At 26.5% G+C, this 26,943-nt stretch overlaps 1 protein-coding gene across 2 annotated transcripts in view; it reads left to right on the forward strand.

Moving 5' to 3' along the window:
• The first annotated feature begins 519 nt into the window (after positions 1–519).
• The window catches only part of LOC145840230 (tyrosine-protein kinase Fer-like), a 35,315-nt gene continuing 8,891 nt past the window's right edge, over positions 520–26,943 (forward strand). Inside the window, exons 1-16 of one of the 2 annotated variants that reach the window (XM_082947411.1) lie at positions 520–629; positions 1,742–1,861; positions 3,108–3,281; positions 4,421–4,526; positions 4,787–4,910; positions 5,686–5,751; positions 6,175–6,312; positions 7,319–7,435; positions 11,038–11,157; positions 15,279–15,305; positions 17,812–18,031; positions 18,540–18,638; positions 19,853–20,044; positions 21,465–21,596; positions 23,749–23,924; positions 26,402–26,496. In XM_082947411.1, coding sequence (XP_082803537.1) covers positions 540–629; positions 1,742–1,861; positions 3,108–3,281; positions 4,421–4,526; positions 4,787–4,910; positions 5,686–5,751; positions 6,175–6,312; positions 7,319–7,435; positions 11,038–11,157; positions 15,279–15,305; positions 17,812–18,031; positions 18,540–18,638; positions 19,853–20,044; positions 21,465–21,596; positions 23,749–23,924; positions 26,402–26,496 — 1,996 coding nt within the window. In that variant the 5' untranslated portion in view covers positions 520–539. The remainder of the gene's footprint in view (positions 630–1,741; positions 1,862–3,107; positions 3,282–4,420; positions 4,527–4,786; positions 4,911–5,685; positions 5,752–6,174; positions 6,313–7,318; positions 7,436–11,037; positions 11,158–15,278; positions 15,306–17,811; positions 18,032–18,539; positions 18,639–19,852; positions 20,045–21,464; positions 21,597–23,748; positions 23,925–26,401; positions 26,497–26,943) is intronic. The other variant, XM_082947412.1, reaches the window with a different exon arrangement.

Below are 26,943 nucleotides of genomic sequence, written 5' to 3' on the forward strand. Positions count from 1 at the left end.
TTATGTAAACAAAACTACTGTAAAATTTACATTTTTAAGAGAAATTCAAAACTACTTTGAATTTCCAAGTTTTGTAAAGTACTTGTAAGTAATTATGAAAGGAAAGTGTTATTTAAAACAAATTTATGTCTTTAACCAACTATTAAGCTTTAATTTAACTTCAATTATAAATTTTAAATTTTATTAACAATACAATGTTTCAATCGCTTGAAACTAGTCAAACAAGATCTTCAGTTGTTTAGAATCTGTAAAAATTTGTATAATAACATTTAGGAAGACATTAGGCTAAACTTGAAATTAAAGAAAATAGAAAAATTAAAACAAAAAACTGAATAAAATCTAAGTAAAACTTATAGCTTAAAATTACTAATATATGAAAATTTTAAGTTTTAATATATAATTTACTTATATTATTTAACTTATATTTAAAAAAAGTAAAGTGTTTTTAGATAAATACTGAATTCTTATTAGAACTTTATTGATGGTTTTAAGATGTTGATAAATATGTTTCAGGAAATGATTTAAGATTGATTATAATAATGGTAACAAGCTATGGAACTGGTTTACTTGGAAAACCATCTCACGACAACATCAACAAGCTACTTGAATATGAAATTAAAATGCTTGAGGTATTTTATTGTTTGTTAAATTTTTGCACTTTGCTATGTGATGTTGTACACAAACTTATATTGAAACAAGATTTTTTGTTTTTGAGACCTTTAATATGTATTTTCCACAAAATTAAATAGAAATGTTTTTTAAGGTTTTAGATATAGTTTTAAGTTTCTTAAGTGCTATATGATGTTAAATTTATATATATTTTTTAAAACTTATTTTGAATTTTATAAGCTAATAAGTTTTACCTTTAAAGATTTTTTCTTTGAACAAGTACTGGTTTATTATTTATATTTGTGAATACAGAATTATTCACATAGAAAAACAATAATTTACCTATACAAAATTATATCATTAAGTTTCAAAATAAAAAGGATATTAGATGAATTTTTATCAATAGTTTACTTAATTAGCTGTTTTGTTAATTTTTGAAATTTGATATTTTTTATTCTCTTTTTTTAAGAGCTGAACTTTAAATATATTTTATGTATTTTTTTAACTAAAATAAGATATCTTTTTTTTAAACATTATAAGTTTTTTATAAAAACATTAACTGTGAAATATGCACATATGTTTTTTTATAACCAGCTTAATAGAATCGTTATTTTTAAAAGTATTGTTTGTAATAAAAGCTTAATAGTTTTAAACCTGTTTTTGTACTTGATTGTTTTTATAATTTTGCTAAGGGTTTCTAAATTTTTTATGAGTATATTGTTTAAACTGAATGAAATATTTACTTGTTTTTTCTAACTTATGACAATATCAAGTATTCACCAATATCTAATATAAAAACGTTATCTTTAATTTTTAAAGTGAAAATTCTACTTGACAATTTAGAAAATTTAAAACAATATTTTGTTTAACTCCCTAGTTGTTTTGATATTAATCTTAATAATTGTTTTAACTTTTTAAAGATTCTTGATTTCTTTTTGTATATCTATTTATAGTTTACTAGCATTTCTGCTTAACATAATTTTTTATGCTTTTTTTAAAAAGCTTTATAAAAATAAAGGTTTAAAAGCTAAAACATAAAGATAACTTTTGAGTGCTTTAACTTAAAGTAGTAATGATATATATATATATATATATGTTTTTTTATTTTTAAACAACTTGATTATTATCACAGAGTGCTAAGAAGATGATAAGCAACAAAATGAAAATTGATCACCAGTATGCAAAAGAGTTGTTGCAACTTTCTTCACAGTGTAAACTGGAAAAACCAACTTATGATAGTGGTGTATATAAGGTTTTGTTGTGCTTGAGCTTTATTTTCAGCTTTATGATAAATTTAACCAGTAGCAATGTTTTTATATAGTATTAAAGTCATGTGATGTTTAAACTGTTTGAACTAAGTGTTATCTAACTTCAAATCGTTTAATATTTTGGTGGTTTTATTAATATTTCACAGTCTTTAAGCAAATAAATTATATTAATTCAATGTTCAGTTTAGTTTCAGCAAGCCAATGGAATAACTTTTTTTTACTAAAACTTGAGTGATAATTTTTATACTGAATTAAAAAAAAACATTTTCAATAAACACATAAAGCTTTTTAAGTATTGAAAATGTATACAAGTGTACTTTAAAATAAAATAAAAACATTTAAGATAAAGTCGTATAAGTTTTGTTAGTATTATTCAGCTAAAAAATATACTTTTTTATACTTTTATAAAAAAGTTCTAGAATGTTAGTATAAAAATAGTTACTGACCATGATAAAAAAGCTTAAACTTACTATTTTATTCAACGAGGTAAACACAAAAAAACATAGTTTTCTAAAAATATTTATCAAAAGTATTTTGTTTTGAATTCGTTTGAAACTTGATGTTTTTTTCTAGTCACATAGTACTTCTAATATCAAATGTATAAGTTAAATTTTTTTTTAGTTATAAGTTTTAGAAACGGTTACCATATTTAACATTCATATAGAAGTGACTGTAAGAAAAAAAAACAAGTTTTAAAAACCATCTTCGATCAGTTTAAAAATCTAAAACAACTTGAGTTAAAACTAGTAATATATTATAGTTTCGCATACATTTAGACTAATTTTTTGTTTATAGTCTTTTTATTTTTTGTGTTTCTATGCCAAAAGTATGTGATATTATTTTATTGTTGTTTACAATTAAACTAAAAGTATTTAATAGATACTAAAAACTCTTTATAGTTCTAACTTTTTTTTGGTTAAAACAACATTATATTTCTATCATTGATAATTGATCTATTAAAATTTCAAAACTATTTTCAATATCACTTGGTAAAAAAACTTTAATAACTAATAACTATTAATTGAATTTTTTAGTTACTCGCACATTTCATACATTTGGGATCAAGTAATTAAATTTTTAAGTAATTAAATTTTTAAACTTAGATTTGTTTTTCTTCAATTTCAAACAAATAATATTTCTATTAACACTTATAAGTTTACAATATTACTTGGTAGCAAGATTGAAAACTGATATTATATCAATTATGATAATTCCTTGCACGCATCACAGGCTTGGGATCAGATACTGGAGAGCTTCTCAGCGCACGGCAACGCGATCAAGAAGGCGGTGGAAGCGGTCAACATGCAGGCTGTGGATAAAATAAACAACTTGATTAAAAACAAGCTCGCCATCAAAAACCATTACGTTCACTTTCGCGAACAGATGGATGAATCACTCACGCAAGTACTTAACATTAATGCTTTTGTTTTCAACATTTATGGTTTTATTAAATGTTTTTTTTTGAAACTTTGCGAATTAGTATAGAAGCAATTAAGACAAGTACTTTTTGATATTATTCTTGTTTGTATGTTTTATATGTAAACAGGGTTCGTGCGCGTCAGGCTAAGTCAGGCTAAATCAGGCTAAATCAGTTTTTTTGAAAAAAGTTGAAAAACGTCAGGCTAAATCAGTTTTTATGTTTAAAAATTTGAGAATCTCAGTTTTTGTCAGTTCAAATGCATGAAATTTTTTAAATTAAGATCAAATTGAGATGTGAAATTATTTCTAAATAAAGATTTAGTTATTAAAGACAAAATCAGTCAGTATTTGTAAAAATAAGTGCTTTAAACCTTTTGTTGAATCTCTAAAATTATTTTAAGAATCTTCATTATTTTGTTTTTAGTAGATTATATACGTCATAATTATAAAAATTCATAAAAAAGTACAGTTTAAACATTACAGTTTAGTTCAACAACTTAGCTGTTTGTCTGAATTTGTTTACATGAGCTTTGTTTTTCAGAGCTTAGTTGGTTAAACTGTTTTAATTTCTAATATAAAGGCTTTATACCAAATACTTTTTAGATTAATACTCTTAGCAGTTTGTTAATATATTTTATTTTCTGTTAATTCAAAGTTATTAGAGATATATTCACAAGACTAAAACTTAGCTTAAAGATATAAGTTTCATAATTAGTAGAATCATATTTTGCCCAAAATGCCTTCTGAAGGTGATTTTTTCTACTTTGAAAAAATGTCGGCTAAATAGGTCTCTGTCAGGCTAAATGAAAAGGAATTTCGCGCACGAACCCTGTGTAAAGCTACTTGCTTATTTATATATAAAATTTTAAACGTTTAAGCATAAAAATTTGTTATTTATTGTTAGAATGAATTATATGTTTATACTGTGATACTGTTTAACAATTTTTCTATGTCATATTAGTTTTAAGAGTTTTTATAAACCTATACTGTTTTGTCATGGAATGCTATAAATTTGCTAGAAGTGTTTAGCGCTTGAAAATTTAAAACTTTACAGGTAGTTTGTGTTTAAAGTTTGTATGTTACTCAAGTGCATGTGATTAATCATAGTTTAATTTTTTTCAAAGACGGTGAAGACTGATTTGGAGCAACGGCACAAATATTACTTGAAAATTGACAATGACGCATCTCTTGCGAAGAAAAACTACGAAACAGCTATTGAAGCCAAAAAAGGTTTTAACTTTTATATAAATCTTTTACACAAAGATTTTTTGAAATAAATAAAATTTTAACTTTTAATCCTTAAATAAATCTATGTTTTAAACGAACACAGTTGTAATTTTCTTCTTCTAAAAATGTTTGACTGGTCATGTGATACTTTTCATACTTTTTGTAAATGATTGTAGTCAAACAAACTTCATCTCATTTCTACTTCTTCTTTAAAGGTAAAGCAAACTTCTTTTAAACTTTTAGTAACTTTTAAAATGTTACAGGAAACGCAAAGAGCAAATTGAAAGCTCAGGACAAATACAGAAAATCGACAATGAAACTGCGCATAGCTCACAACGACTACTTCATTCACCTGCTGGAAGCAAGAAGCCATCAGCAGTATTACAGGTTTGAGTTTGTGTTTTTGAAGTACTAAACACTTTAGAAGGTTATTTATTACTATTCTTGCTTCTTTAAGTTATATTTTTCTATATTATGAGCATTAAGAAAATAAGATTGACTCTATTTTTTTAACTACAGTGTATCTATTTAAATTTTAGTTATTAATCTTTTTCATCCAGCAAAACTTTTAGTGTTCTTAAAAATTTCAAGTATATAAACTTTTCTTATAAATTTCCCATCAGTTTTTTTTTTTTATAATTAGCCTTAAAAGTCAATACTTTTAGTAGTTTTGTTTCATTCAGCAACATTAAGTTTTAGTTAAAAGTTTTACATGTATTGAAAACTTGTGTAGTTATTTTAAACACAAGCTCTTTTTTTAAACATGTATTGGAATACGGTTGTTAGTCACATGTATATATAAAAGTTTAAGTTTAATTGCTGTGCAAATATTTTATTATCAAGTATCTACATGCTTTTCCTATGAAAACACACGTCTTGTTTTCAAAAAAACTTTATTCCAAACATTCAAAAGATCTCTTTTAATGTTACATAATTATAAAACTCCTAAGTTGTATTTTAAATTTTATTGAGTTTAGTGTTTGTTAATGTTTCTACAGTTTATAATTTGTTGGTCAAACCACTTATTATATTTTTTTAATGTACTACTTTTAAATGAATAATATTTTAAAATGTGATACATTCTATGCTAATTCTTATAAGTTTTAGACCCGATGAATTAACAAATCGGTTATTTTATTTATTTTATTTGTTTATTCTACAGAGAAACGACATTGCCTAGTTTTTTGGAAAATGTTGGCCAACTGCAGGAGGAATTCGTGAAAACAATGTGAGTAACAAAAACAAAATGTTTTTAAATTTTTCAAAGTTAACTTTATTCTACTAGTGTACGCTTTTTTAGAACATTAAGAACTTTTAATACACTTCTGAAATGTATCGTGTTTCAATTTTTAAATAGAAAAACTTTTATTACAAGGTGTTTTTATTTTAGCTATGAACCACTTTCTGCGTATCATTTCGCACAATAAAAACGGTTAAAAGTATAAGTTTATTTATATAACTTTTTTTAGTGAAGACGCATTCACTGAATACGTCATGACAGTTGCTTGCAACAAAACACAAAAATGAATATTATAAACCATACTAAGAAATCCGTAATTATTTTTAGCAAATGAGTACAACTAGAGTATCATCCAGAATATTTGTTGTACTATTATTGTTATACTAAAAAAACCATAGCTACTATTTATAGCAAAGGAGCGTTCACTGAATACGTCATGCACACGTCACCGCTGAGGGACGACATGAAAGAGCTGCAGATGCAGTGCGAAAGCTACGTGGCGGGAATCGATCCGCAAACAGAGTACAACGACTTCATCACCAAACACGGGTAATGTAGTTTTGTAACCGAAAAGTCTTTAAAGATTGTTGAGATAAGTTTAAAACTAAAAGGGTGCTAATATAGTGTAAACTTATAACTATTTTGTTCGTTGCTGTATTATCTGGTAGTTTGTGCAAAAATTTTAATCTATTTTTTTGCGTATAACGACTTCATCAACAAACACGCGTTAGAAATGCTATTATAATTATTTTTTCATTTAGTTTTATTTTTTATACCGCATTACTAATATTTAACAACATGTGACTTTATTACCAGGTAACATAACTTTTTGATTAAAGAGTACTAATGTGATTTAAATTAATTACTTTATTTTGTTGGCGCTCTATTTTATTTTCTATTTTTTGCGCCGAAATTGTTTTGCAATTTATTTTTACTAAGTATAACGACTTCATCATCAAACGCGGGTTTGAATATATGTATATTTTATGCAATTTAATTTTACTGAACTGCCTTACTTGTATTAAATATCGTGTGACTTCTTCACAAAAATATTTTTTAAGTATAAGCAGCTTTATACAAGCATGCAAAAGGTTATGAAGTAATACGGTTTGATGATTTAATATCAGAGCTTCAATTTATATTTGAGTAGTGTCTAGTGTTTTTTACAATTTCAGGATTCAAGTGCCAATCTAAATCGTATCGTTTATTTTTCTATTTTAGTCTCATTAAAAATATATTATTCACTAAAATAGCTAGTAGTTAATTTAAAGCTCTCTCTTTATTGTTACAAGACAGTCAAAACACAGAATACTCGAATAATATTTACTACTAAACATGTAGTTTATAACAATCAAATCAATTTAAAACAATACAGTATTTTTTAATGTTATGCTTTTAGTTCAAAATCAAACAACAATAGTTTAATTAGATTTAAAAACTATAATGTTTAACTATATATATATAATCAATACACACACCAATATTCAGGACTCCGTTAGAAGTAATACTAAATGCTCACATCAACTATATAAATTGCAATATTATTATTATTCAGGACTCCGTTGGAATCGGAGGTGAACCTGAATTTTGAGCAGGTGGCGGGTGAAGGTTGCAACCTGCCGACTGAGAACATCGTCATCGACACCCTGACCATACAGAGCGTTGAAGTAACGTATGTTTGTTCATTTAAATTATAAGTAATAATATCATAACACTTTAGTTTTTCAAATCGCCCTCCTGGCATGTCAACCGTTCTTTGTGATTTTTTTTTCATTACAAAATATTAAGTTAAATGAAATTTTAGTGCTGGAAACTTTATACAAAAACCGGAGACACAAAAAAGTTTTATAGAGCAAATACATGTAATTTATACTTCGGCTTTTTTTGAATATTAGTCAGATATTTGAAAAGTATATTGTTTGAGGTAAACTCCAAAAGTTGTGTTTTGCAATTCTCATTATTTTATGTTCATAAGTTGTTAGTGATTGCCGAGTTGGAGTTTTGTTTTCTTTATGAGTACACTTTTTAAAGTTACTAGTTTAACAAAAGCGACCTGCGAAGGATTTTTACTAGAAAATCTAACAAACCCACAAAAAATTTGTTTACCTTTACTTTAAATCTATGAAAAATTTAAAGCAGTACCTTTATTTAGTTTCAATCAAAGTTTTATTTTTGTTTTGTGTTAAACTTTGAAATAATTTTTTTAATAAGTTCTGACACTTTTTCTTCGGTAACAATAATTTTACCACAAACATTTACTTCAAAAAGAATTATATAAACATACAGTAAATATATACGGTGGAGTACCGAAAACAGAAAGATTTTAATTTTAAGGGAATTAATTTCCCTTATTACCTTGACATCTTGTAATTTATATGAATATTGAAACTATTTGCAGTGCTTGTATATTTTTTACTTTTAAATAAAATACTTACATCGGTAGGCGCAATTTTTTTTTGCCATGTATCAACTGTGCTAAAGTATATATTATCAACTATACTACAAGTTTTGTATTTCAAAAGAGTTGACTGGTTTGGTTAAATTTTTTTAAGAATAAGTTTTTTTATACTAAAGTAAAACAGTTTTTAAATGATAAAAGCTTATAAAATATGTAATTTATTTTATAATATATTTTTTAAAGGCTTATTTCAGTTTTTTGATAGTTCTTGGAACTACTCTAATTCGGTGAAAATAAGTTTACCACAAACATATACTTCACAATTAGTTATATTAATATAAGATAATAAGGCACAATGTAAAATTTAAAAGATTTTTTTAATAAAAGGCGATCGTATCCCGTAACAATACTTTTTTCACAATTCAGTAACCTCTTCCATTAGTTGTGCAAAATAAAGAGCGCAAATTATATTTATGTTCAGAGTTTACTTGAACAATTTTTAATTACTTCTTGTGAATTTTTAATGATGCCTGAAACTCATTTACTTTGGTGAAAATAATTTAACCACAAACACTTACTTCAAAATTAGTTATATTTACATATGCACTCAGCTCCAGATTGATATTTCAAAAACTCAGCTTTTAATTAAAAGGAAAATGAATCTCCATGCATATTTGTCATGGTATACACTTATGCGTGTGCATTGTGCTATGCATCTCTTATATGTTTCTGACACGCATAGTTCAAATACTTTGCTGTGTGCAAAAAGCTTTTTGGATGTTAAAGTAAGTTTAAATAATTTTTTATATTTTTCAAAATAGCTTTATTTGCTCGAATTTGTTTCTCTAGATAAAAACTTGGTCACCAATGTGTTGTTTATCTTCAGATGAAATACTTAAACTGGTGTGCACGATACTTTTGTCAGTTATCAACTGTGCTTATTTGAAATAAATATTATTTACAGTCTATTTTGAATAACGATTTTAATTTACATTAAAGTATAAGTCAAGTAGAAAACATGTTTTTGTATTTATTAGATCGGTTAAATCAGTCATATTTGACATAGCTTATCAAGTTTAGTGAAGCAGTTATTCTTTTCATTTGAGCTCCTTACTAAGCAGTCGACTACAGTACAAAAAATGTGGCTTTTATTTGAGGATTGCATTTGCTACAAGTTTACTATTCTAATTGTATACCTATAAATTGTATAAACTTTTTTACTAGAAAAATTTTGAAACAATTATACTTTATTAGTTATAAATTTACTTGCATAAGCCATTTGTAAGCTTTTGAAGCGATGTCGAGACTTTTTACCTTAATTTTGAGGGAACAGATTCCCACACCAATTTACTATTTAATACTTGTGCACTTTTTTTATTATTAATGTGCCAAAAAGGAGTATATTTTTTTTGGCTCAGAATATTATTCGAATAAAAAAAAACAGATATTAATGATTTTTTATTACTTAAATGTATTTACATATAAAAATAAACTTAGTCTTCTATAACCTTTGTGTTAAGTTCAGTGTGCAAAAGATTTTTATCTGTTATCAGGATTGCCACACACTCAGGATATTTTATAATTTTTAGGGTAACTCATTATTTTTTGAATTTCTTTTTAAACTCAAGATGACTCAGGATAGTTTTTTTTTTATAAAAACCTCAGGATAGTTTTAAGATTTCTGAAATTTTCAGGCCAGTTGTTTTTTAGATTTTGAATGAAATTTTTTTGATTTAGCTTCAACATTTTGTTATTTTATATCCAATTTTGTTGAACAACTTTGTTTTTATTGATTTTGTAGTTTTCTAAGGATCTGAAGAAACTTAGATTGACTTTAGAGGACAGTTTTTTTGACACAACAAGCGGCAACCCTGTATTACTAACTTTTCATTGTTCAAAATGCTAAAATTGTTTAAAAATCAAATTTTGCCACTTGCAAACTTTGTTTGTATTAAGTTTATTTATGTTTTAAGAAGTATGTGACAAATAGTTTGGATTTTTCTATTCTGTCAAAGTTGCCATTTTTTAATACTTGTTTTAAACTTTTTTTTTCATTTAATTTAGTCTAACCAAATCTAATTTAATGTTTAGATTGAAATTAAATTAACTCTTTTTTTTGACTTAATTACATTTTATGTCAAATGAAAGCTTTTTAGTCGTTACATTCTGAGCTTTTTGAGGAATAAGTTGTTATCTGCAATTAGTTATAAAAAACTCATTCGATGCAGATTGAAAAATTTAGCTTGAAAATGGTTTACTTCTTGTCTTTAGCGACTAACAGCATCATTAAGTTAAAATAGAAACTCTGGTATGCGTTTTTTTTATTAAGCTTTACATTTATTACGTATCATTAAATTGTAAATCAACTAAAGTTAAAAATTAACTCGTCCTAACTTTTGGGTAACTGATGATAGATATCTCTCCACCATTGGGTTTTATGTTTTAAGTATTATTTTTTAAACGTTATTTTACTTTAGAATTTAATTCGATTGTAATTATTTAGTCAATCAAATCAATCAGGAGAACCAATAGTTGTTACTAAACATAAACAGTTTAAAAATTTTCAGAGAGTTTTATATTCAGTTTCTACATATTTTTACTATAATCTAAACAAAATCAAACGTAAGTAAAGCTTCCATAAGTAAATAAATGTGCAAGTTTTAAAAATAAAAACTGAAGAGACCATTTAGTTTTAGTAGCTTTTTGAAAGAATCAAAGTAATCAAGCCAAATGCAATATTTTCTACCAAAATTAAACAAGTTTTCAAAAAAATTGAAAATATTTTTTTAAGGATGAGCAGCTTTTCAATCCAAAACTGTTTCATGCACAATACAAACTTTGATCTTGCCAATTTAATTTTCATGATTATTATACAGTGCGAACGACTACATGGAAGATATAACTCAACTGGATAACAAGCTGGAGGATCAGGAGCACAAACTGATGGACGTTTGTTCGGACATCAGCAAGATACAGCAGGACTACAACAAGTTCTCGTGAGTTGTAAAATTTAGTGAGATTTTCAGCATTTTATACGACCTTTAACCTATAAGTTTTATGCCAATAAAGCTTTTTTTTTTGAAAAGATTTTTATTTGTACTTTTAACATGTACCATTACAAGTTCTCGTGAGTATTTTGTATAAAATATATGATAAGTGTTATTTTTAATGAAAACTCTACGAGTTTTATTAGTATTTTAGTTATAGAAGTAAATCCACAAGTACCAACTCAAATTTTTAGTAAGTTATAAGATACCCAAAAAAAAATTGTAATTATAGTTGTGCTTTAAGCATAGACTACAACAAGTATTATTAAACTTTTAAATATCTATTGAAATTAAATTTTACTTAATTTTTTTTTTTTATTATATAAGCATGCAGGTACTTTTAACAAAAATTAAGACAAACTCTATATTTTGTTTTAAAAAGATGGTGTTTGAGAGTAATAGAGTTCGCATGAATAATTAACTGTAATCAACTTTATTTTATTGTTTGTGTTAATTGCTAAATGACAAATATTGTTGTTACATTTAAATTTTAAAGAGCCTTTTAACTGGAAACATTAATATCACAAATAGTCACTATAAAAAGAATAAGAAATGTTATAATATTAATTTGAGTTTTTGTAGATTTTTTTTCTTTTTGGTGAAAATTAAAAAAATATACACATGGATTACAATTTTTTCGTAGACTTTTTTTTTTCTTTTTTTAGTGGAAACTTAAAAAATATAAACAGCTTGCACTAGACAGAAACGATTATGATATTTCAAATTGAATAGTTGATAACAAAAAAGCGTGAGATTAAAATGTTTTTTTATAGAGTATAATTGTTATCGTAAAAATAATAAAGTTATCTTATCAATTTTTTTACTGTACGATAGATAAGTTTAAAGTCGCGTTATTTAAAAACAAACTTGAAGGTTTTTTTATCAAAAATCTAACATACCTCTACAAATAAACTTTTTGTAGAATTTACAGCATAATTTCACTTAGATTATAATTAGTGATATACCGGACCCGGATCCGGACTTTTTTTTCAAATTAGAATCTGGCCGGAACCGGATCCGGACTTTTTTTTTAAATTAGAATCCGGCCGGAACCGGATCCGGACTTTTTTTTTAAATTAGAATCCGGCCGGAACCGGATCCGGACTTTTTTTTCAAATTAGAATCCGGCGGGATCCGGATATCAGACAAAAATGGTAATATCCGGCCTGACCCGGATAGTAATTACGGTACATCACTAGTATAAACTAGCCTGAGTCAGAATGAGGTTATTTAAAGCTGAAAAAAAAAATTTTAATCTAATAATAAGTAGAACAGCCAGCCATAAATTTACAAATTTAGGTGTTATTTACAATTTAAAATCTGAAATCAAGTTCTTGAACAAAATTAACTAGAAAATTACAAAATATTGAAAACTGGATCAGTTCAAACTCATTCAAAATCTAAAAGAAAACTAGCCTGAGTTTTTATAAAAAACTAAACTAGCCTGAAGCAGTCCAAGATTTTCTAAAATTCCCAAAAGTTTTCAAACTAGCACGGTTGCCACTGTTTAAGTCAATAAAACTAGCTAGAGTGAGTATAAACAAGCCTAAGTCAGAATGAGGTTTTTAAAAACTAAAAAAAATATTTTAATCTAATAATCAGTAGAACAGCTAGCAAAGGTTGACAATTTGGTAGTAAAGTTGTGGACTGATTGTGGTACACTAAACTTATTAGTACTACCCATCATAATTAAATCCTACCTTATTTAATTAATATCTAAGAAATACTAAATTCTAACTGAGACTACGTTCTATAATCAGACACGACATTTTTTAGTAATGAATCTTTTATATAAAACACAACAAGAAATACTAGCATATACAAAATTATTAATTACTTTGGTAACACTTTAAAAACTGGAAGCTATTTAAATTTATATCAAAAGACTTAAACAATAAACTAAAAATTAAGTAAAACTCTTAGTAAACAAGAAACTGTAAACTTTTTATTAAACTAATAAACTATAAACCTGGCTTAAATATTTAAACAAGTAAACACCAGTTGAAATATTCACTTTTAAAACAAAAAACTACTTACAATAAGCATTCACAAAAAAGTTCAAGATATTTTGTTGCTTCAAGCTGCACACCAAACTAACTAACTGCTAACATATAAACTGTCTGTCATGTTCTGATGTTTTGTTGCATTAGTATTTAGTTTGAAACATTTCGTCATATGATTCTCATTGGCTCGTACATTCAACCGTATTAACTCTAATTATTCTCTGAGCTCAACTTTAAACAATAAATAATGCAAGTATTCATTTTAAAGTTTTCAATTTTACAACAGATGTAAAGAGTTGCATTTCTGAAATGTTTATTTCATTGTTTAAATGTGAACAAATGTAAAGGTGTTTAATTTTAACTGACGAAAATGACTCTTTTTAATTTACACAGGGTTTGTTTTTGAAAAAATACTTTTCAGTATGCTCTTTTTTACTAACTAGATCCTAACAGAGACCCGGCCGGACCCGGATCCGGACTTTTTTTTTAAACTAGAATCCGGCCGGAACCGGATCCGGACTTTTTTTTTCAAATTAGAATCCGGCCGGAACCGGATCCGGACTTTTTTTTCAAATTAGAATCCGGCCGGATCCGGATATCAGACAAAAATGGCAATATCCGGCCGGACCCGGATAGTGAGTCCGGTACATCACTAATTATAATGCAATACACCCAAGTTTAAAAAAATCACAAAAATTATTTTTTATAAATCGGAAACTATTTTACATATGCTTTTTGTTTAACTTATCACATTATATACTTATGTCTACAAAGACTTTTGAGCTCACAATGGTATCACACTAAGTTTACTAAACTACTTTTGAAGTACAGCATGTAATAACTTTTTTACAAAATAAAAATGCTTTTACAATCTACTTTAAGCTTTTAATCAGAATTCTAATGTAATGAAAAAAATAGTGTTAAAATTTCTAAAAGCTTTAGTATCTTATTTATATCAAAAATTCTTAATATTCTAACTAAATTGCATGCTAAAGTATTTTCAACACAGTTGGCTTTCAAATCTTCTCAAAAATTTGTTTTTTACATATTTTAATTACTAAAGCATGCCACTGATTTCTTCTATAATTTTAATTTTTTTTACTTCTATGTTTTATAGAACTTTCTTTTCTTAATTATGTTTTAAGTAAAATTTTTACTTCCATTCCACATTTAAAGTTACTTAAGAGATCAATAACTAAGTTACCTTAGGATATTCAAATCCTTTGATAATCTAAAAGATTTTTTTAGTTTGTTCTAACTTTTTTACTTCAACTGAGCAATTTCTTTTAAAGCATCTTTTAAAGCAAGTTATATATTTTGATTTTATACAACTTACTGCAATGTTTTTAAATTACTAAAATTAACTATTCACCTTTTTAATTCTGTCTACTTTAAAAATAATTTGTTAATCAACCAGTCGGTTTTATTGTGATTTTCTGATAATGCACCTTTAAAATTAAATTTATTTTTCCCAGTAAAAGTACTACTTCTGTTGTTGAGCTTTTTGGACTAAAATGATAAATTTATAGTAAACTGCAAAGCATTCGAAAATCAAAACCATAGTTCGCCTTATTTTATTGAGCAGTGTTACTTTAGCGCAAATCGTATTTAGCAATATATTTGTCTATTAAGTTTCTAAGTAAGCAGTTTCTCAGATAAGTATTTGTTTAGCAACTGAGTTAAATTTACCTCCAAACAAGACTAAAAACACTAAAAATAATACTCCAAGAGTGTTTAAAACAAGTTGTTATTTTTACAGCAATATTAAAAAAGTTGATTATTTGTTTTGCATGCTCGGCATTTAATGTTGATGAAAATCATAAAACTTTGAACATAGCAAATATAGATTTGGTTCCTATGTAATAAAACATCTCACCACTCAAACAAACAAACTGTTTACTCAAATCGGTGTTAACAAACTTCAATTGTAATTATAATTAATTTTGTTGTCAACCGGGCAATTTCTGTTTGCTTTAAGCTTAATTATTTTGTTAAAATAATTGGGTTTTATAATTATTTTTTAACGTTTAATTATTTTTGCATGTGGTGTCTGTTGTGATGTCATAGGAAGCACTTCACACACGAAGCTCTCGGGTGAGTTATATGTTTGTATTGTTTTTATCAAAATACCTTTCTATTCTTCCGTTCCCAAGATCTCCTTTTTGCAAACAGTATGCGCAGAACCTAGTTAACTATTCACTAAAAACTCTCTAGTTACAAAACAAATACGAGAATGTTTCTATTTTAACTTGTTTTAACTTAATTTTTAGGTAGTTGTTAAAAGTTTTTAATTCATTTTATACCAGTAGAAACAATTAAGCCATTATAAGAGTACATTATTCGAAATAAGTATGTCTTTAACAACCCAGTGTTCATAGTTAAAATTATTAAGTTTTATATCATAAAATAAAGCACAGAAAAATATAACTAAAAAAAGGTAATAAGTTTTAATCTTATATAATAGAAAATTAATAAAGTAATCCCAAAAGTTTGTTTTAAAACGAAGCAACAAAAATCAGGGTTACCAAAAAACCTGGAATCCTGGAAAAACCTGGAAATTTGAACAAAAATCACTCAAAAACCTGTAATTTTAAACAACTTATACATGTTAAGTAGTAAAAGTTGATTTGAAACAAAAAATCTATAGTATGGATAATATTTTTGTCATAATCAAAAATTAATGTTGTTATAAAACTAATTTCAAGAAGCTTTAAGATATCTATTCAATGTCGTTATACTATTGTTAACACAGGTTTATGCCTTAAAATTAATTTTAGATTACTAGGTACTAGAAAATAGGTACTAAAACGTGTAATTTTAAAAACCCGGAAATATTTTGAAAACCTGAAGAAAATTTTCCAAAAATGTTTGGCAACTCTGAAAAATTTAAAATTTTTATTTAAAAATGCCTTGGCTAAACAATGCAAAAGTATAATTAAATTATTTCATTTAGCAAATCTTAATTTTTTATTAAAGTAATTAAGATTACTGTTAGTTTAATTAAACAGTAAACATTTGAACATGAATTTACATTTCTAAATTAAAATTATTCATATTCATCATAGTAAAGGAATTTTTAACAAAATGGGCTGCTCTTGAACATCATTTACTTATTTTTACCGAAATAGTCATTGTCTTAGTTATATAGTTTTAAATATTCAAACACAATCTAAACTCGACACATTTACTCATATTTGAAAATATGCTGTTGTAACTAATTTCACAGAACCATTAAAATTTGAATGCAACACAGCTTTTGTCTCGCTCTTTTATTGGGTTTTTCCTTAAAGGATAGATTCGGATGAAAATATTATTCTGGGATTGAAAGATTTTTTTTTCCTGATATCTAAAACCAATCATTTAAATTTATTAAATAAAACCCAAGCTCTTTAAAAGAAATAACTTGATTATGCTGGTGCACTATTTAGTAGAATAATCTATTATGTTGTTCTTCTAAAGGTAGTGCTTTTTTGAATCCTTTTTTTTTATTAATTGATTTTTTTTTAACCTAAGTAAAAATTATATTCTTTTTGTTTAAAATGCTTAAATCCTAATAATAATTACAAAATTTTGTGTTGCAATAATATGACTTCGTAATTATCTAATTTAAAATATCTGACTTTTTATTCAATATATATCGCTTATGAGTTTGGTCCAAGGTTTGATGTGCATAGTTTTTTTTGAAAAACTTTGGAGACCTAGCTATATATCAATACCGGATCCAGTTTAAAATAAAAATATTGTTAACAATTAAAAAATCTAATTCTTATAACTTTAAAACTTGTGTTTGTTATTAGCTAATTATCGTTTAAATAAAATTTAATATATTAGTTATGTACTGAATATTTAAACTCAATTAATTAAATTTAAATTATCAAACCTAGAAGAATTTTTTAGGCAAATATTTGCCAATATCAAGTTACGGCCGAAATTCCTCTGTAAAAATAAAAATATTTTACAAAATTGAAGCCAAAACCTTAAACAATTTTATCAGTTATATCCTGCTACTGGGTAGGTGTCAAAAATGCACTAACGATCACTTGTGCACGAAGACACTTTTGCACGAGTTAAAACCTTTTTTTATACTATAACTCCCTTACCCTTGGTCGGTAGCTTTTTTAATTTCTTCTTTTTTTAACTATATCTATAACCCCTTATCCATACCCTTGATCCGTTCTTTATTTTTCTTCAAATTATTTTTTTTAACTATCACTGTTACCCCTAATCCTTCCCTTGGTCGCTAATTTTTTTTTTTGCTCTCGTGCAAAAACGACCCTTCGTGTAAAAACGTCTTCGTGCATATTTAACCCGTCCCCCTGTTGCTTTTGGTCAGCATTTTATATCGAAAATAAAACTTGCATATCTACAACTTGTTGTCCAATAAAAAAGCAAAAAATATATCTGCTTCTTTGAAGTTTAAAAAGCCTAGCAAAAGTAATTAATAAAAAAAAATATCAATCATACACAGCATTTACTTTTACTTTTGAATGAAAACCACATCTACAACTTGTTGTGTTACGAAAAAATACCGTATATAATTTTCAGCAAAAGTTAGTTAACAAAGTAAAAGACAAAAATTATATCAATTATGACGTCACAGCATGATGGAGAAGTACCTGGAGCGCGCCAACCTCACCATCGAGAAGACGGACACGTACAGGATCAGGAAGACGTACCACGAGATCAGCTCGTACCTGAACAACAAGTTGCAGCTGCTGGGCGACGGCAAGCCCCCCGCGGGTTTGGAATTACCCGATGTTGAAACTGGTCACGTGGCGGGCGACGTTGGCGATTACCACCGCAACTCCGTCACTCAAACTGTTCGTTTGATTTACTTTTTTCAAAATTTGTCACAATTTAAAACGAGTTGAATAAATATATTTCATTAAATTTTTAAAGAAAGCTATTGAAGTTGTTTTTATCTGGATAATTGTTTAGTGTTTAAAGGAGTACTAATCATAAAACTTTTTTCTGTAAATACTAGATAAAAGTGTCGATTGTATGAATACTAATACTTTAAGACTCAAACTTGTTACAATTGTATAAAGTGAATAAAGTTTTTTTATTTCACTTATCTTCAAGATTTTTATTCGATAATTTTAATAGCAAGTTTTTAAACTTGAAGATTGTTAAAAAAAGGTTTTCGTATTATTGTTGAGACAAACTAAAACAACTAAACAAGATCTATGATAAAATAACTTTTGTAAATAATCAAAAACTCTTTGCGAAAGCATTTCATCAATTAGTAAATATTTAACTAGTTAGTTATTGTTATTAACATTTTTACTTTATACAAATAATAGTTTAAAACACTAAATAAAATTTAAGATGGTGGGAAAAATTGGTGGAAAGTTGTTCAGAAAGTTCACCAACAGAGACGACCAAAAGACGAGTCCCACCAAAAAGAACTCTGTTGACAGTATAAAGGTAAATTAAAAATGTTTTTTTATTCACTAGCTACATCGTGCGGTTATAACTCAAAATTTTAATTTTTTAAACAGTTTTGTATGTATGGTTTGTTTTACTACAAAAAAGTAGTAAATTCGTATACAAAATTAGTATTTTTTCAACAGTTAACTATCGTTAGCATGTTATGCACTATAGCAACTTTATGAACACATTCAAAAGAATTTTGCTAGTTATGTTTGTTCCTGTACTGTACAAGTGAATATTAAAATTTATTAGATTTGGTTATAAAATAAAATATCTGACAATTTGGTCATATGAATATGTACATGAATAAAATTATTCAACAACTATTTATTATCTTTTAGAATTACCATTGTTATAACAATAAGTTTAGTCTATGTTTTCAAAAAATAAATAGAAAGTTTTTACAAGTTATCATCAGTTTGATTCTAAATTTTGGCTTAACAAAAAAAATAACTTATTTCAAAGTAATTTATTCACAGATATTCTAATAGCCAATTTTTTATTTACTTTGAATAACATGCATTTTTTATTTTATCCTTTAATTTATTTGATTTATTGGATTAGTATTAGTTAAAAAATATATATATGGTAAAAAACTATCTTTTTTTCTTATGAGCTCAATAGCGACACTTAACGGAAAAATATTAAATTAAACTAGTTTAAAATATTAAACAGGTTGCAATTATAAAGGAAAACTAGAGCAATTTTAGTCTTATTTATGGACGATAACAACATTTTAGTTTTACTTAAGTAAAAAACTGTTTTTAATTTAACCAGTTTGTAAGTTTTTATAATTCTATTTTGAAAGGAGTTGCAAAATTAAAGATTCAATAGTTTTTATCAGTCGAGTAGAGACTAATATAAGGCTACGTAAACATGCTGTTTTTTAAAAGTTTTACGAATCAAAGTTGTAACAAATGTGTGTACTTTTGTTCAAAAAAGTAATTTTTTTCATAAAGCATTCTGTCTGTATATAATGAAATTAATCTAATCAGATTTTAGTTTATTTAGTTTAAGCTTTTTTTGCAGTTCATTTTCAACTCACAATGTTTCATTATTGAATAACATTCTTTTGTTTTCACATTTTGTTTTTTTTACCCAACAAAATCCTCACACTCGTTCGATCTGGACAAGTCGTTGAAGGAGCAACCTTGATTCCTTGTAATAACTAAAATAAAATATAAACAGCAAAATAAAAATTCCGACAGTCGTTCGACCTGAACAAGTCTCTGGAGGAGCAACCCTGGTTCCACGGTCAGCTTGCCAGGGACGAGGCGTCCAAGCTGCTCGTCGATGACGGGGACTTTCTGGTCAGGGAGAGCAAAAACGCCGGCAGGAACGTCGTGCTGTCCCATCGCCACCAAGGGGTCACCCACATCAAGATCGACCCCAACAATGCTGTGGGTTTTAAATTTTTATTCAGATTTCATTGTAAATTTCCTTTATACTTTAGTTTGTTTATACAAAGTATGGAATAAACAAAACGATTGACTAAAAGTTTGTTTTTCATCATTTTAAATCGTTTAAAATTGTATTAAGTACTTATATTATCAAAATCAATCCTAATGATTCTTTGAGTTTGTTATTTTATTAAAAGCATGTTTTTTAACTATAAGCACGGTTGCCACAAGGTCAGGAAAAACTTGAAAAAAAACAAAAGTCAGGAAAAAATTGGGTTTTTGAAAAAAAGTCAGTAATTTGACAAAATTTGAAAAAACGTCAGATTTTAAATTTACAAAATTCCTTATTTTCCAAAGCTTTCAAATGCTAGAATTATAATTGAAAATCATCTAAAGTCAGACTAAAATTGCAAAGTTCTCCTAGAAATTTACTTTTCTTTTTTTTTTCCAATGCCTTCACCTAGTAAGAAATTGTAAAATATCCTTTATAAAACTGCAAAGTTTTTTTTTATTAATATATTGAACATATACCCTAAATGCGCGAGCAGTTTTTGCATGCTTTTTAGTATTGGTGATCTGTAGCAAGGACACTTCCATAGTGAAATTGTGATATATACACATAAGTTTATTTGCAGAATTTTAGAATAAAAGTGTTTTTTGTTCAAGTAAATAATTCAGTTCTTTATAGCTAAGATCTAAGTTAAGTATTTTATGTAACAAGTTTTTGTGCGTACTTTACCTCTTTATAATTTTTCAAAGTTGAAGATTTATATTTTTGAAATAAGTTATTAGAGATGGTTATGTTTACTTAATTGTAATTTTTTGTAGAATTACTGAAGTTTTTAAAATAAAAAAGAGTATATTTATTTGTCACAAATTATATACTAAATGATAAGAGAAAATAAAAGATTGAAAGCTTAAATAGTTTTAAGTGTATTTTAGAATAAGTTTAAATATAGAATTTGAATTAGAAAAGTCGGGAAAATTTTATTAAAAAGTCAGGAAATTTTTCTCAGCTTTGATCTGTGGTAACACTGTATAAGTTAACTGTTTTTTTTTTTTTCATTTAAAGTTTTACCTACAGCTTATATAGGTAAATTTACCATTATAATTCAGCTCGTTTTTTATGTTTTAATTGTTTAATTTATTTATTTTAAATAAAAAATTTTAAAGAATGGAATAAAAAAAAATGTTTTTAAGCCTTTTTAGTATTTAGTCTGTTTTTAATTTAAAACAAGTAACGTTATATTCCAAGAATTTTATCATATTTTAGCGTCAATATTAACGCTATTCAACTCTCAACCAGAAAATGTAAAAATAAACTTGAACTTAATAAATGAATCACTTATCCAACATGTTTTTTCTCTTGATTATCTTTTTTTAAACATCAAATTTAAGTTTTATATCAGCTTGCATACAGGGCCGGTACAGTTTCGACGGTTACATGTTCGAATCAGTGGTGGAGGTGATACATTACTACTACACGGAGAAGGCTCCCATCACTAGCAAGGCGGGCGGGCATCTCACAAACCCCATCTGCAAAATCAACCAGGTTTGCTGTTTCAAATGTGTTTTTGTTAAAATCCATCAAATAAAAGTTCTAACCTTAAAAGGTATCAAGCATAAAGTTTTGTGTTTATTTTTTCATAACTTTTTATGTTTATTGCGGTTTTATAAACTAATGTATATTTTTGTAATATAAATTATACTTACTGATCATAAAAATACTCACTAGAGCAGTTATGTTGAAGCTTAGCTGTTGCGTCATAAAAAGGCAAACCTTACTACAAGGAATAAAGTTCAAGTAGCTATTGTAAGTTGTCATTCGTAAAAAGTTTAAATTTTGCCCACTTGAAACATTTTCGCGGTATATTTTGTAAGTGGGTCTGAAGTACTATATCAGAATTGTTAGTGTAAAATGCATTTTGTAAAAATGCTTCTTTGAGTTTATACTGGTATGAAAAACTTTATTTTGGTTTTTAATTTCTACCAACAACAACAACAACATGTTTACTTTGTTAAAAATGACAAGCTTAAAAGCAAAAAACTTAAAATTTTGAAAATAGTTTTAGCAAGTTGAAAACTATTTGAAGGCATACCTTTATAGAAACTTAGCTAAATACGTGTACAGTTTATAGTTCAATTATTACATTTTTGTTTGTAGCAAAAGAAAACATTTAAACAATTTTTAGGAAACGATCTGTTTATAAAACTTCGTTATAGCGGCTCTTAATTCATACAACTGTATTATTTGTATTTGTCTTCTTGCCTTTCAAATAATATCTTAGAACTTCAAATGCTTTTGAAGGGACTTATTTGTAACTTTAAAATTTGTCAACAGCTTATTTAGATTATCTAAACAGTTACACTGACAAAGTTTTTAATAAAAAATATACCTAAAAGTTAATTTCACTAACCCTTCAAAAAGTTTATTCTGAACATATTTGTATACCTACAAATATATGCATAAGCTAAGCTAAGTTTTATATTATAAGTATAAGAGTTTTGATACATAACTCAGAATCTCGTTAATAAATTTAAATAAGTAAAAATTTGTTTTACAAATAAATTCGTGAATCAATAAATTTGTTCTATTTTTACAGTAATTTATATGTTAAACTTGTGTTAAATTAAAATTTATACATTTTGTATTGGTAAAAAAATAAGTAGTTGATGCAAATAACACTATGAAAAGTGTCTAAGTTTCACATTAAAATAAACAAGAAAAAAAAAATTTCAAGTGGTTAAAATTTGATAAGTTTGAATTTATTTTGATTGTTTCGTCAAACTAACAAGGCTCAAGCTAGTTTGACTGCAGTTTTTAATAACAATTAACACTAAATTTTTCAAGCGGTTATAACTGTCAACAAATGTCATTCTGCAACTAAAATTTTGTGGAAAGTTATTAGTAGTGGGTAAACAACTGTAAATAAATAATTCATAAGTATGTTGTAACGGTGTGAAGTATTGTAGCCTTCTAGAAATATTTTGTAATAAACATACTACTGACTACATTACTAAAAAGTGCTAATAGAAAATACTAGTAATGCACATCAACAAAATATTGATAATTTATCATGTACAAATTATGTTACTGTTACAACGCGTTGCTATTTATATTTAGTAGTAATCTTAACTTTTTGTTAGCTAAATTAAATTGTTAAAGAATCAACTTATTGTACATTAACAAAAAGTTTTGGTAGTTTAGTATTTTTTTTTAGGTTTTAGTAGTTGAAACTTATTAAGCCTAGAAAAGGTTAATGTTTTATAGACTTTTAAATTTTTATACAAGTAGTAGTGTAAGTGAATATTGTATGCTGCATAAAATATTTACATAGTATTATAGTGCTTTAAGTTTTTTTAATTGTTTGTCACAATTATAGTTTAGTAAAATAAAAAAATTCCAAAATTTAATTTACCATTCGGTTTTGTTCGTCTTAATTACAACTATTTTAATAGTTAACTTTTAAATTATTTCATACTTTTTGAAATTAAGGCTTTTTTTAGTTATTTATTTTTAGGTATCATTTATTACTAATTTAATTTTGACATTTTAATTTGAACTAATATCATTCACAGAAACCCGTTTTAAAGCCTTCTGCCAACTTACTTTTCAAGATTTTTGGTCCATTGGCATAGAAATGATAGAGAAAATAAAATGTTCTGTATGACGTTTATATTTTATTTCAACTATTTGTTATCAGGCAGACAAGTTCAGATTACTGCACGACGACATCGAACTTTCAGAGAAGATAGGAAGCGGAAACTTCGGCAACGTGTACAAGGGCTACATAAGGTCACGCGACCACATGGTGGCAGTGAAGACCTGTAAAGAATCCGTCGACCAATCGACCAGGGCCAAGTTCCTATCTGAAGCCAAGTTAGTGGTAACATGATAAATTTTAATAATATTTTTTTCTAAATAAGAGCTTTACATAAAGGGTAAGGTTAAAAGGCCAAAGGGGGTTCAATACTTTTTTCCAAAACCTAACATTGTCCCTTATTTGAAGCTTAATAAAATATGTTTTATATTAAAATTATTACCAAAAAATTATTTTAACTTCCCCCCTATAACCAACACGGTATTTCAATCATGTAATTAAGGCTTTGAAACTAATAATATACTCCAGTGCAGGTGTATAACAATGATGCTGCTTATTAGGAAACATTCAACACTTTTACTCGAATACTAAATCTAACCAATGTTAAACAAATCCCTTGTTCTGTAAAACCTTAAAGGTGCAACTGCCGTGTGGTTTTTGTGTTTTATCCTGGTTTCCCAGCATTCAGAAGCTCATAATTCTAATTTAGTAACTTTCTGATCGCCCGTTGTAAAAATTATACGATAGATAAACAACTGTTTATAGATTAAGTTTTCAATTAGTGAACAACATTTTCTCAGCCATACGAATTGTGTTCTATTAAACGAAGTAATAATGTTATATTGAGAAAGACAACTCTATACTGGTCTTTAGAAACTTGTCACCATATTTCAATCTATACAAAACAACTTATTTTTGTATGAAGCTTGATACTTGCAACAAGTGAGCTTTAAATAATGCTATGAAATTACATTTATTAAAACTTACGTTTTTCAATTTAAAGTTTTCTAAGTTGTTCAAAATTAGACTTTGATATACCATGCCGATTCTCAGTTTGGAAGTCATTTAATTATCGAAAAGCTTAAGTACTTTTTAATACTCTTATGAAAGAAAATAAACCATCTGGTTTCAAAATTTGTGAATATTCATGCTAAAGTTTTTCTTACAAACAAAGTCTGCAATAAAATTTTACATTTTTTTTTATCTTGGATAAAATGTACTGAAAAGCGAAAGGATAATCACAATTTATATTTTAACCTATTGGCTGTAAAAGATTCAGAAAACTTAAATTGTATTGACAGTTTCTTTTTGACTTTAGATTTATAAACGAACCTGCTCAATTATTCGTTTATTTGTGCAGCTAATATTCTTTTACTTCATAAAACATAATTACTGTCTGTTCATCAAAAATACATTTAAAATGTAGCAATTTTTTCAAATACTACTACGTTTTTGTTTTCCAAACAAGCATGCACTTGAAAGTTTTAACCGCGTGATGGCACTGATGAGCAAACAATCAAGTTTAGTGCAGACAATAAGTGGTAAAATGTTAGACGGAAATGAAGGTGTAGTTCCGACGCGCTTGGGTGAACACAGACATAATTTCGCCTGTCAATATTTTCAACATGTTTTGCTGCAACTTAAGCACCCTTGCACTGTATCATGCGGCTGAAATAAAGTAAACTGTTGCGCGAATGGCTTACCACTTAGTTTTTTACAAAACTTTCCTGCTTAGTTTTTGATAATTTTTACGACAAAGTATGTTTATTCTTTTATCACCTTTTAAAATATTTAAATGTTTTTTTATAAACTATGACCAATAAAGATGAGTCAAAAATCAAGATATTTTAAATCAAACACTCAAACGCAAAGCGATTTTAAGTTTTCTCAATATAATTCTAAATCTGTAAATTACAACAATACTAAACATTCCTGGAGAATTCAGTTGCGATTAAGTCACCGTAAAACTGGAATTCTCAAACGAGATTACAGCTTATTAATTTTACGGGGAATTTAAATTGCCTGTTTTGCCGTACACACCTCAAATTGTTTCTCCACCTATTTTTAAGATGACGGAATTTCGAAAATTGCTGGAACAATTGATTATGACTGCGACTTGCGGTTTATTAAAAATGTCAATGTGCTTGTTAGTTCTATTAAAATTTAACTTGTTTTTTCTTGTAAACGTTAACGTATATTCGCTTGTAAATTATTCATAGAAAACATACGAGCGAATTTAACTTTTCTGCACCTGAAAAACTAAATACTCTAGTTTTCGTTGCTATGTTTTGGTATTACTATATTTATTTATAAGTTGTAGTTTAGTATGAGTTTGAAGCTTAATAAGTTAATTAAAAAAAAATTGAAACTGATTAGTTATAAATTTGTCTTTTTATTTGATACTTGATAAAAGCCTTGTAGACACAAGGTGTTATAAGAAAGGCTGAAACAGTTGTATGCACTATTTTTTCTCAGAGTAAATATAAAAAGACAAGATATTCCAAATATAAAAGTAATGTTTTAAAGTAAAGTGTCTTGTACTTAAAACCTGTTGTTTTCGTGTACTTTCTTAACTTTATAAAAATTCCTTTAAAAACAATATTTTTTGGATTTTTTGTCTTTGCTTGTCGAATTGTTTTATTAGCATCCAAACTTTACACACTATGTTTTATAAAAACCAAGTCAATCAATTTTTCATCACAAAACAAAGCTTCAATTTTTCTTGTTAATTTTACACGTGTATGTATGTTTGCAGAATACTGGAAAAATACGACCACAGAAACATTGTTAAGTTGATTGGTGTGGCTACCGACAGAGAACCAATATACATTGTGATGGAACTTGTCGAAGGTTGTTTTTTTTTAAGTAGTTTTTGTAGACATACATATATATAAATATAAGGAAATAGAATGTTAAATTTAACTAAACTTAAAATAAATAATTAATTTTAGATTATTTAATGTCAAACATTAGCAATTTTTATAATTTGGTTTTCTATCAAATTGATTTATCAGTGTAATAAAAATTATTAAATGTTTTAATTTGTACTACATTAATACTAAGTTTATATTTCCTTTCGATTTATATTAAAAATTGCCATCATATCATATAATATTGTGATGAAGCTTGTTGAAGGTTAGTTTTCATTTGAAAAAAAAAATTATAAACTTCATTTGCTAAAAAACCAAAGTTTTATGGCTAAGTAAACTTCTATTGAAATTTTTCAATGTCACATTATTACAATTTTTGTTATTTCATTCTTTTCCTTATAGTTTAATTAGCTTAGTTTTAAAAAGG

The sequence above is a fragment of the Thalia democratica genome, chromosome 7 (genome assembly GCF_965202585.1).
Source record: "Thalia democratica chromosome 7, ktThaDemo2.hap1.1, whole genome shotgun sequence".
Lineage (NCBI taxonomy): Eukaryota > Metazoa > Chordata > Thaliacea > Salpida > Salpidae > Thalia > Thalia democratica.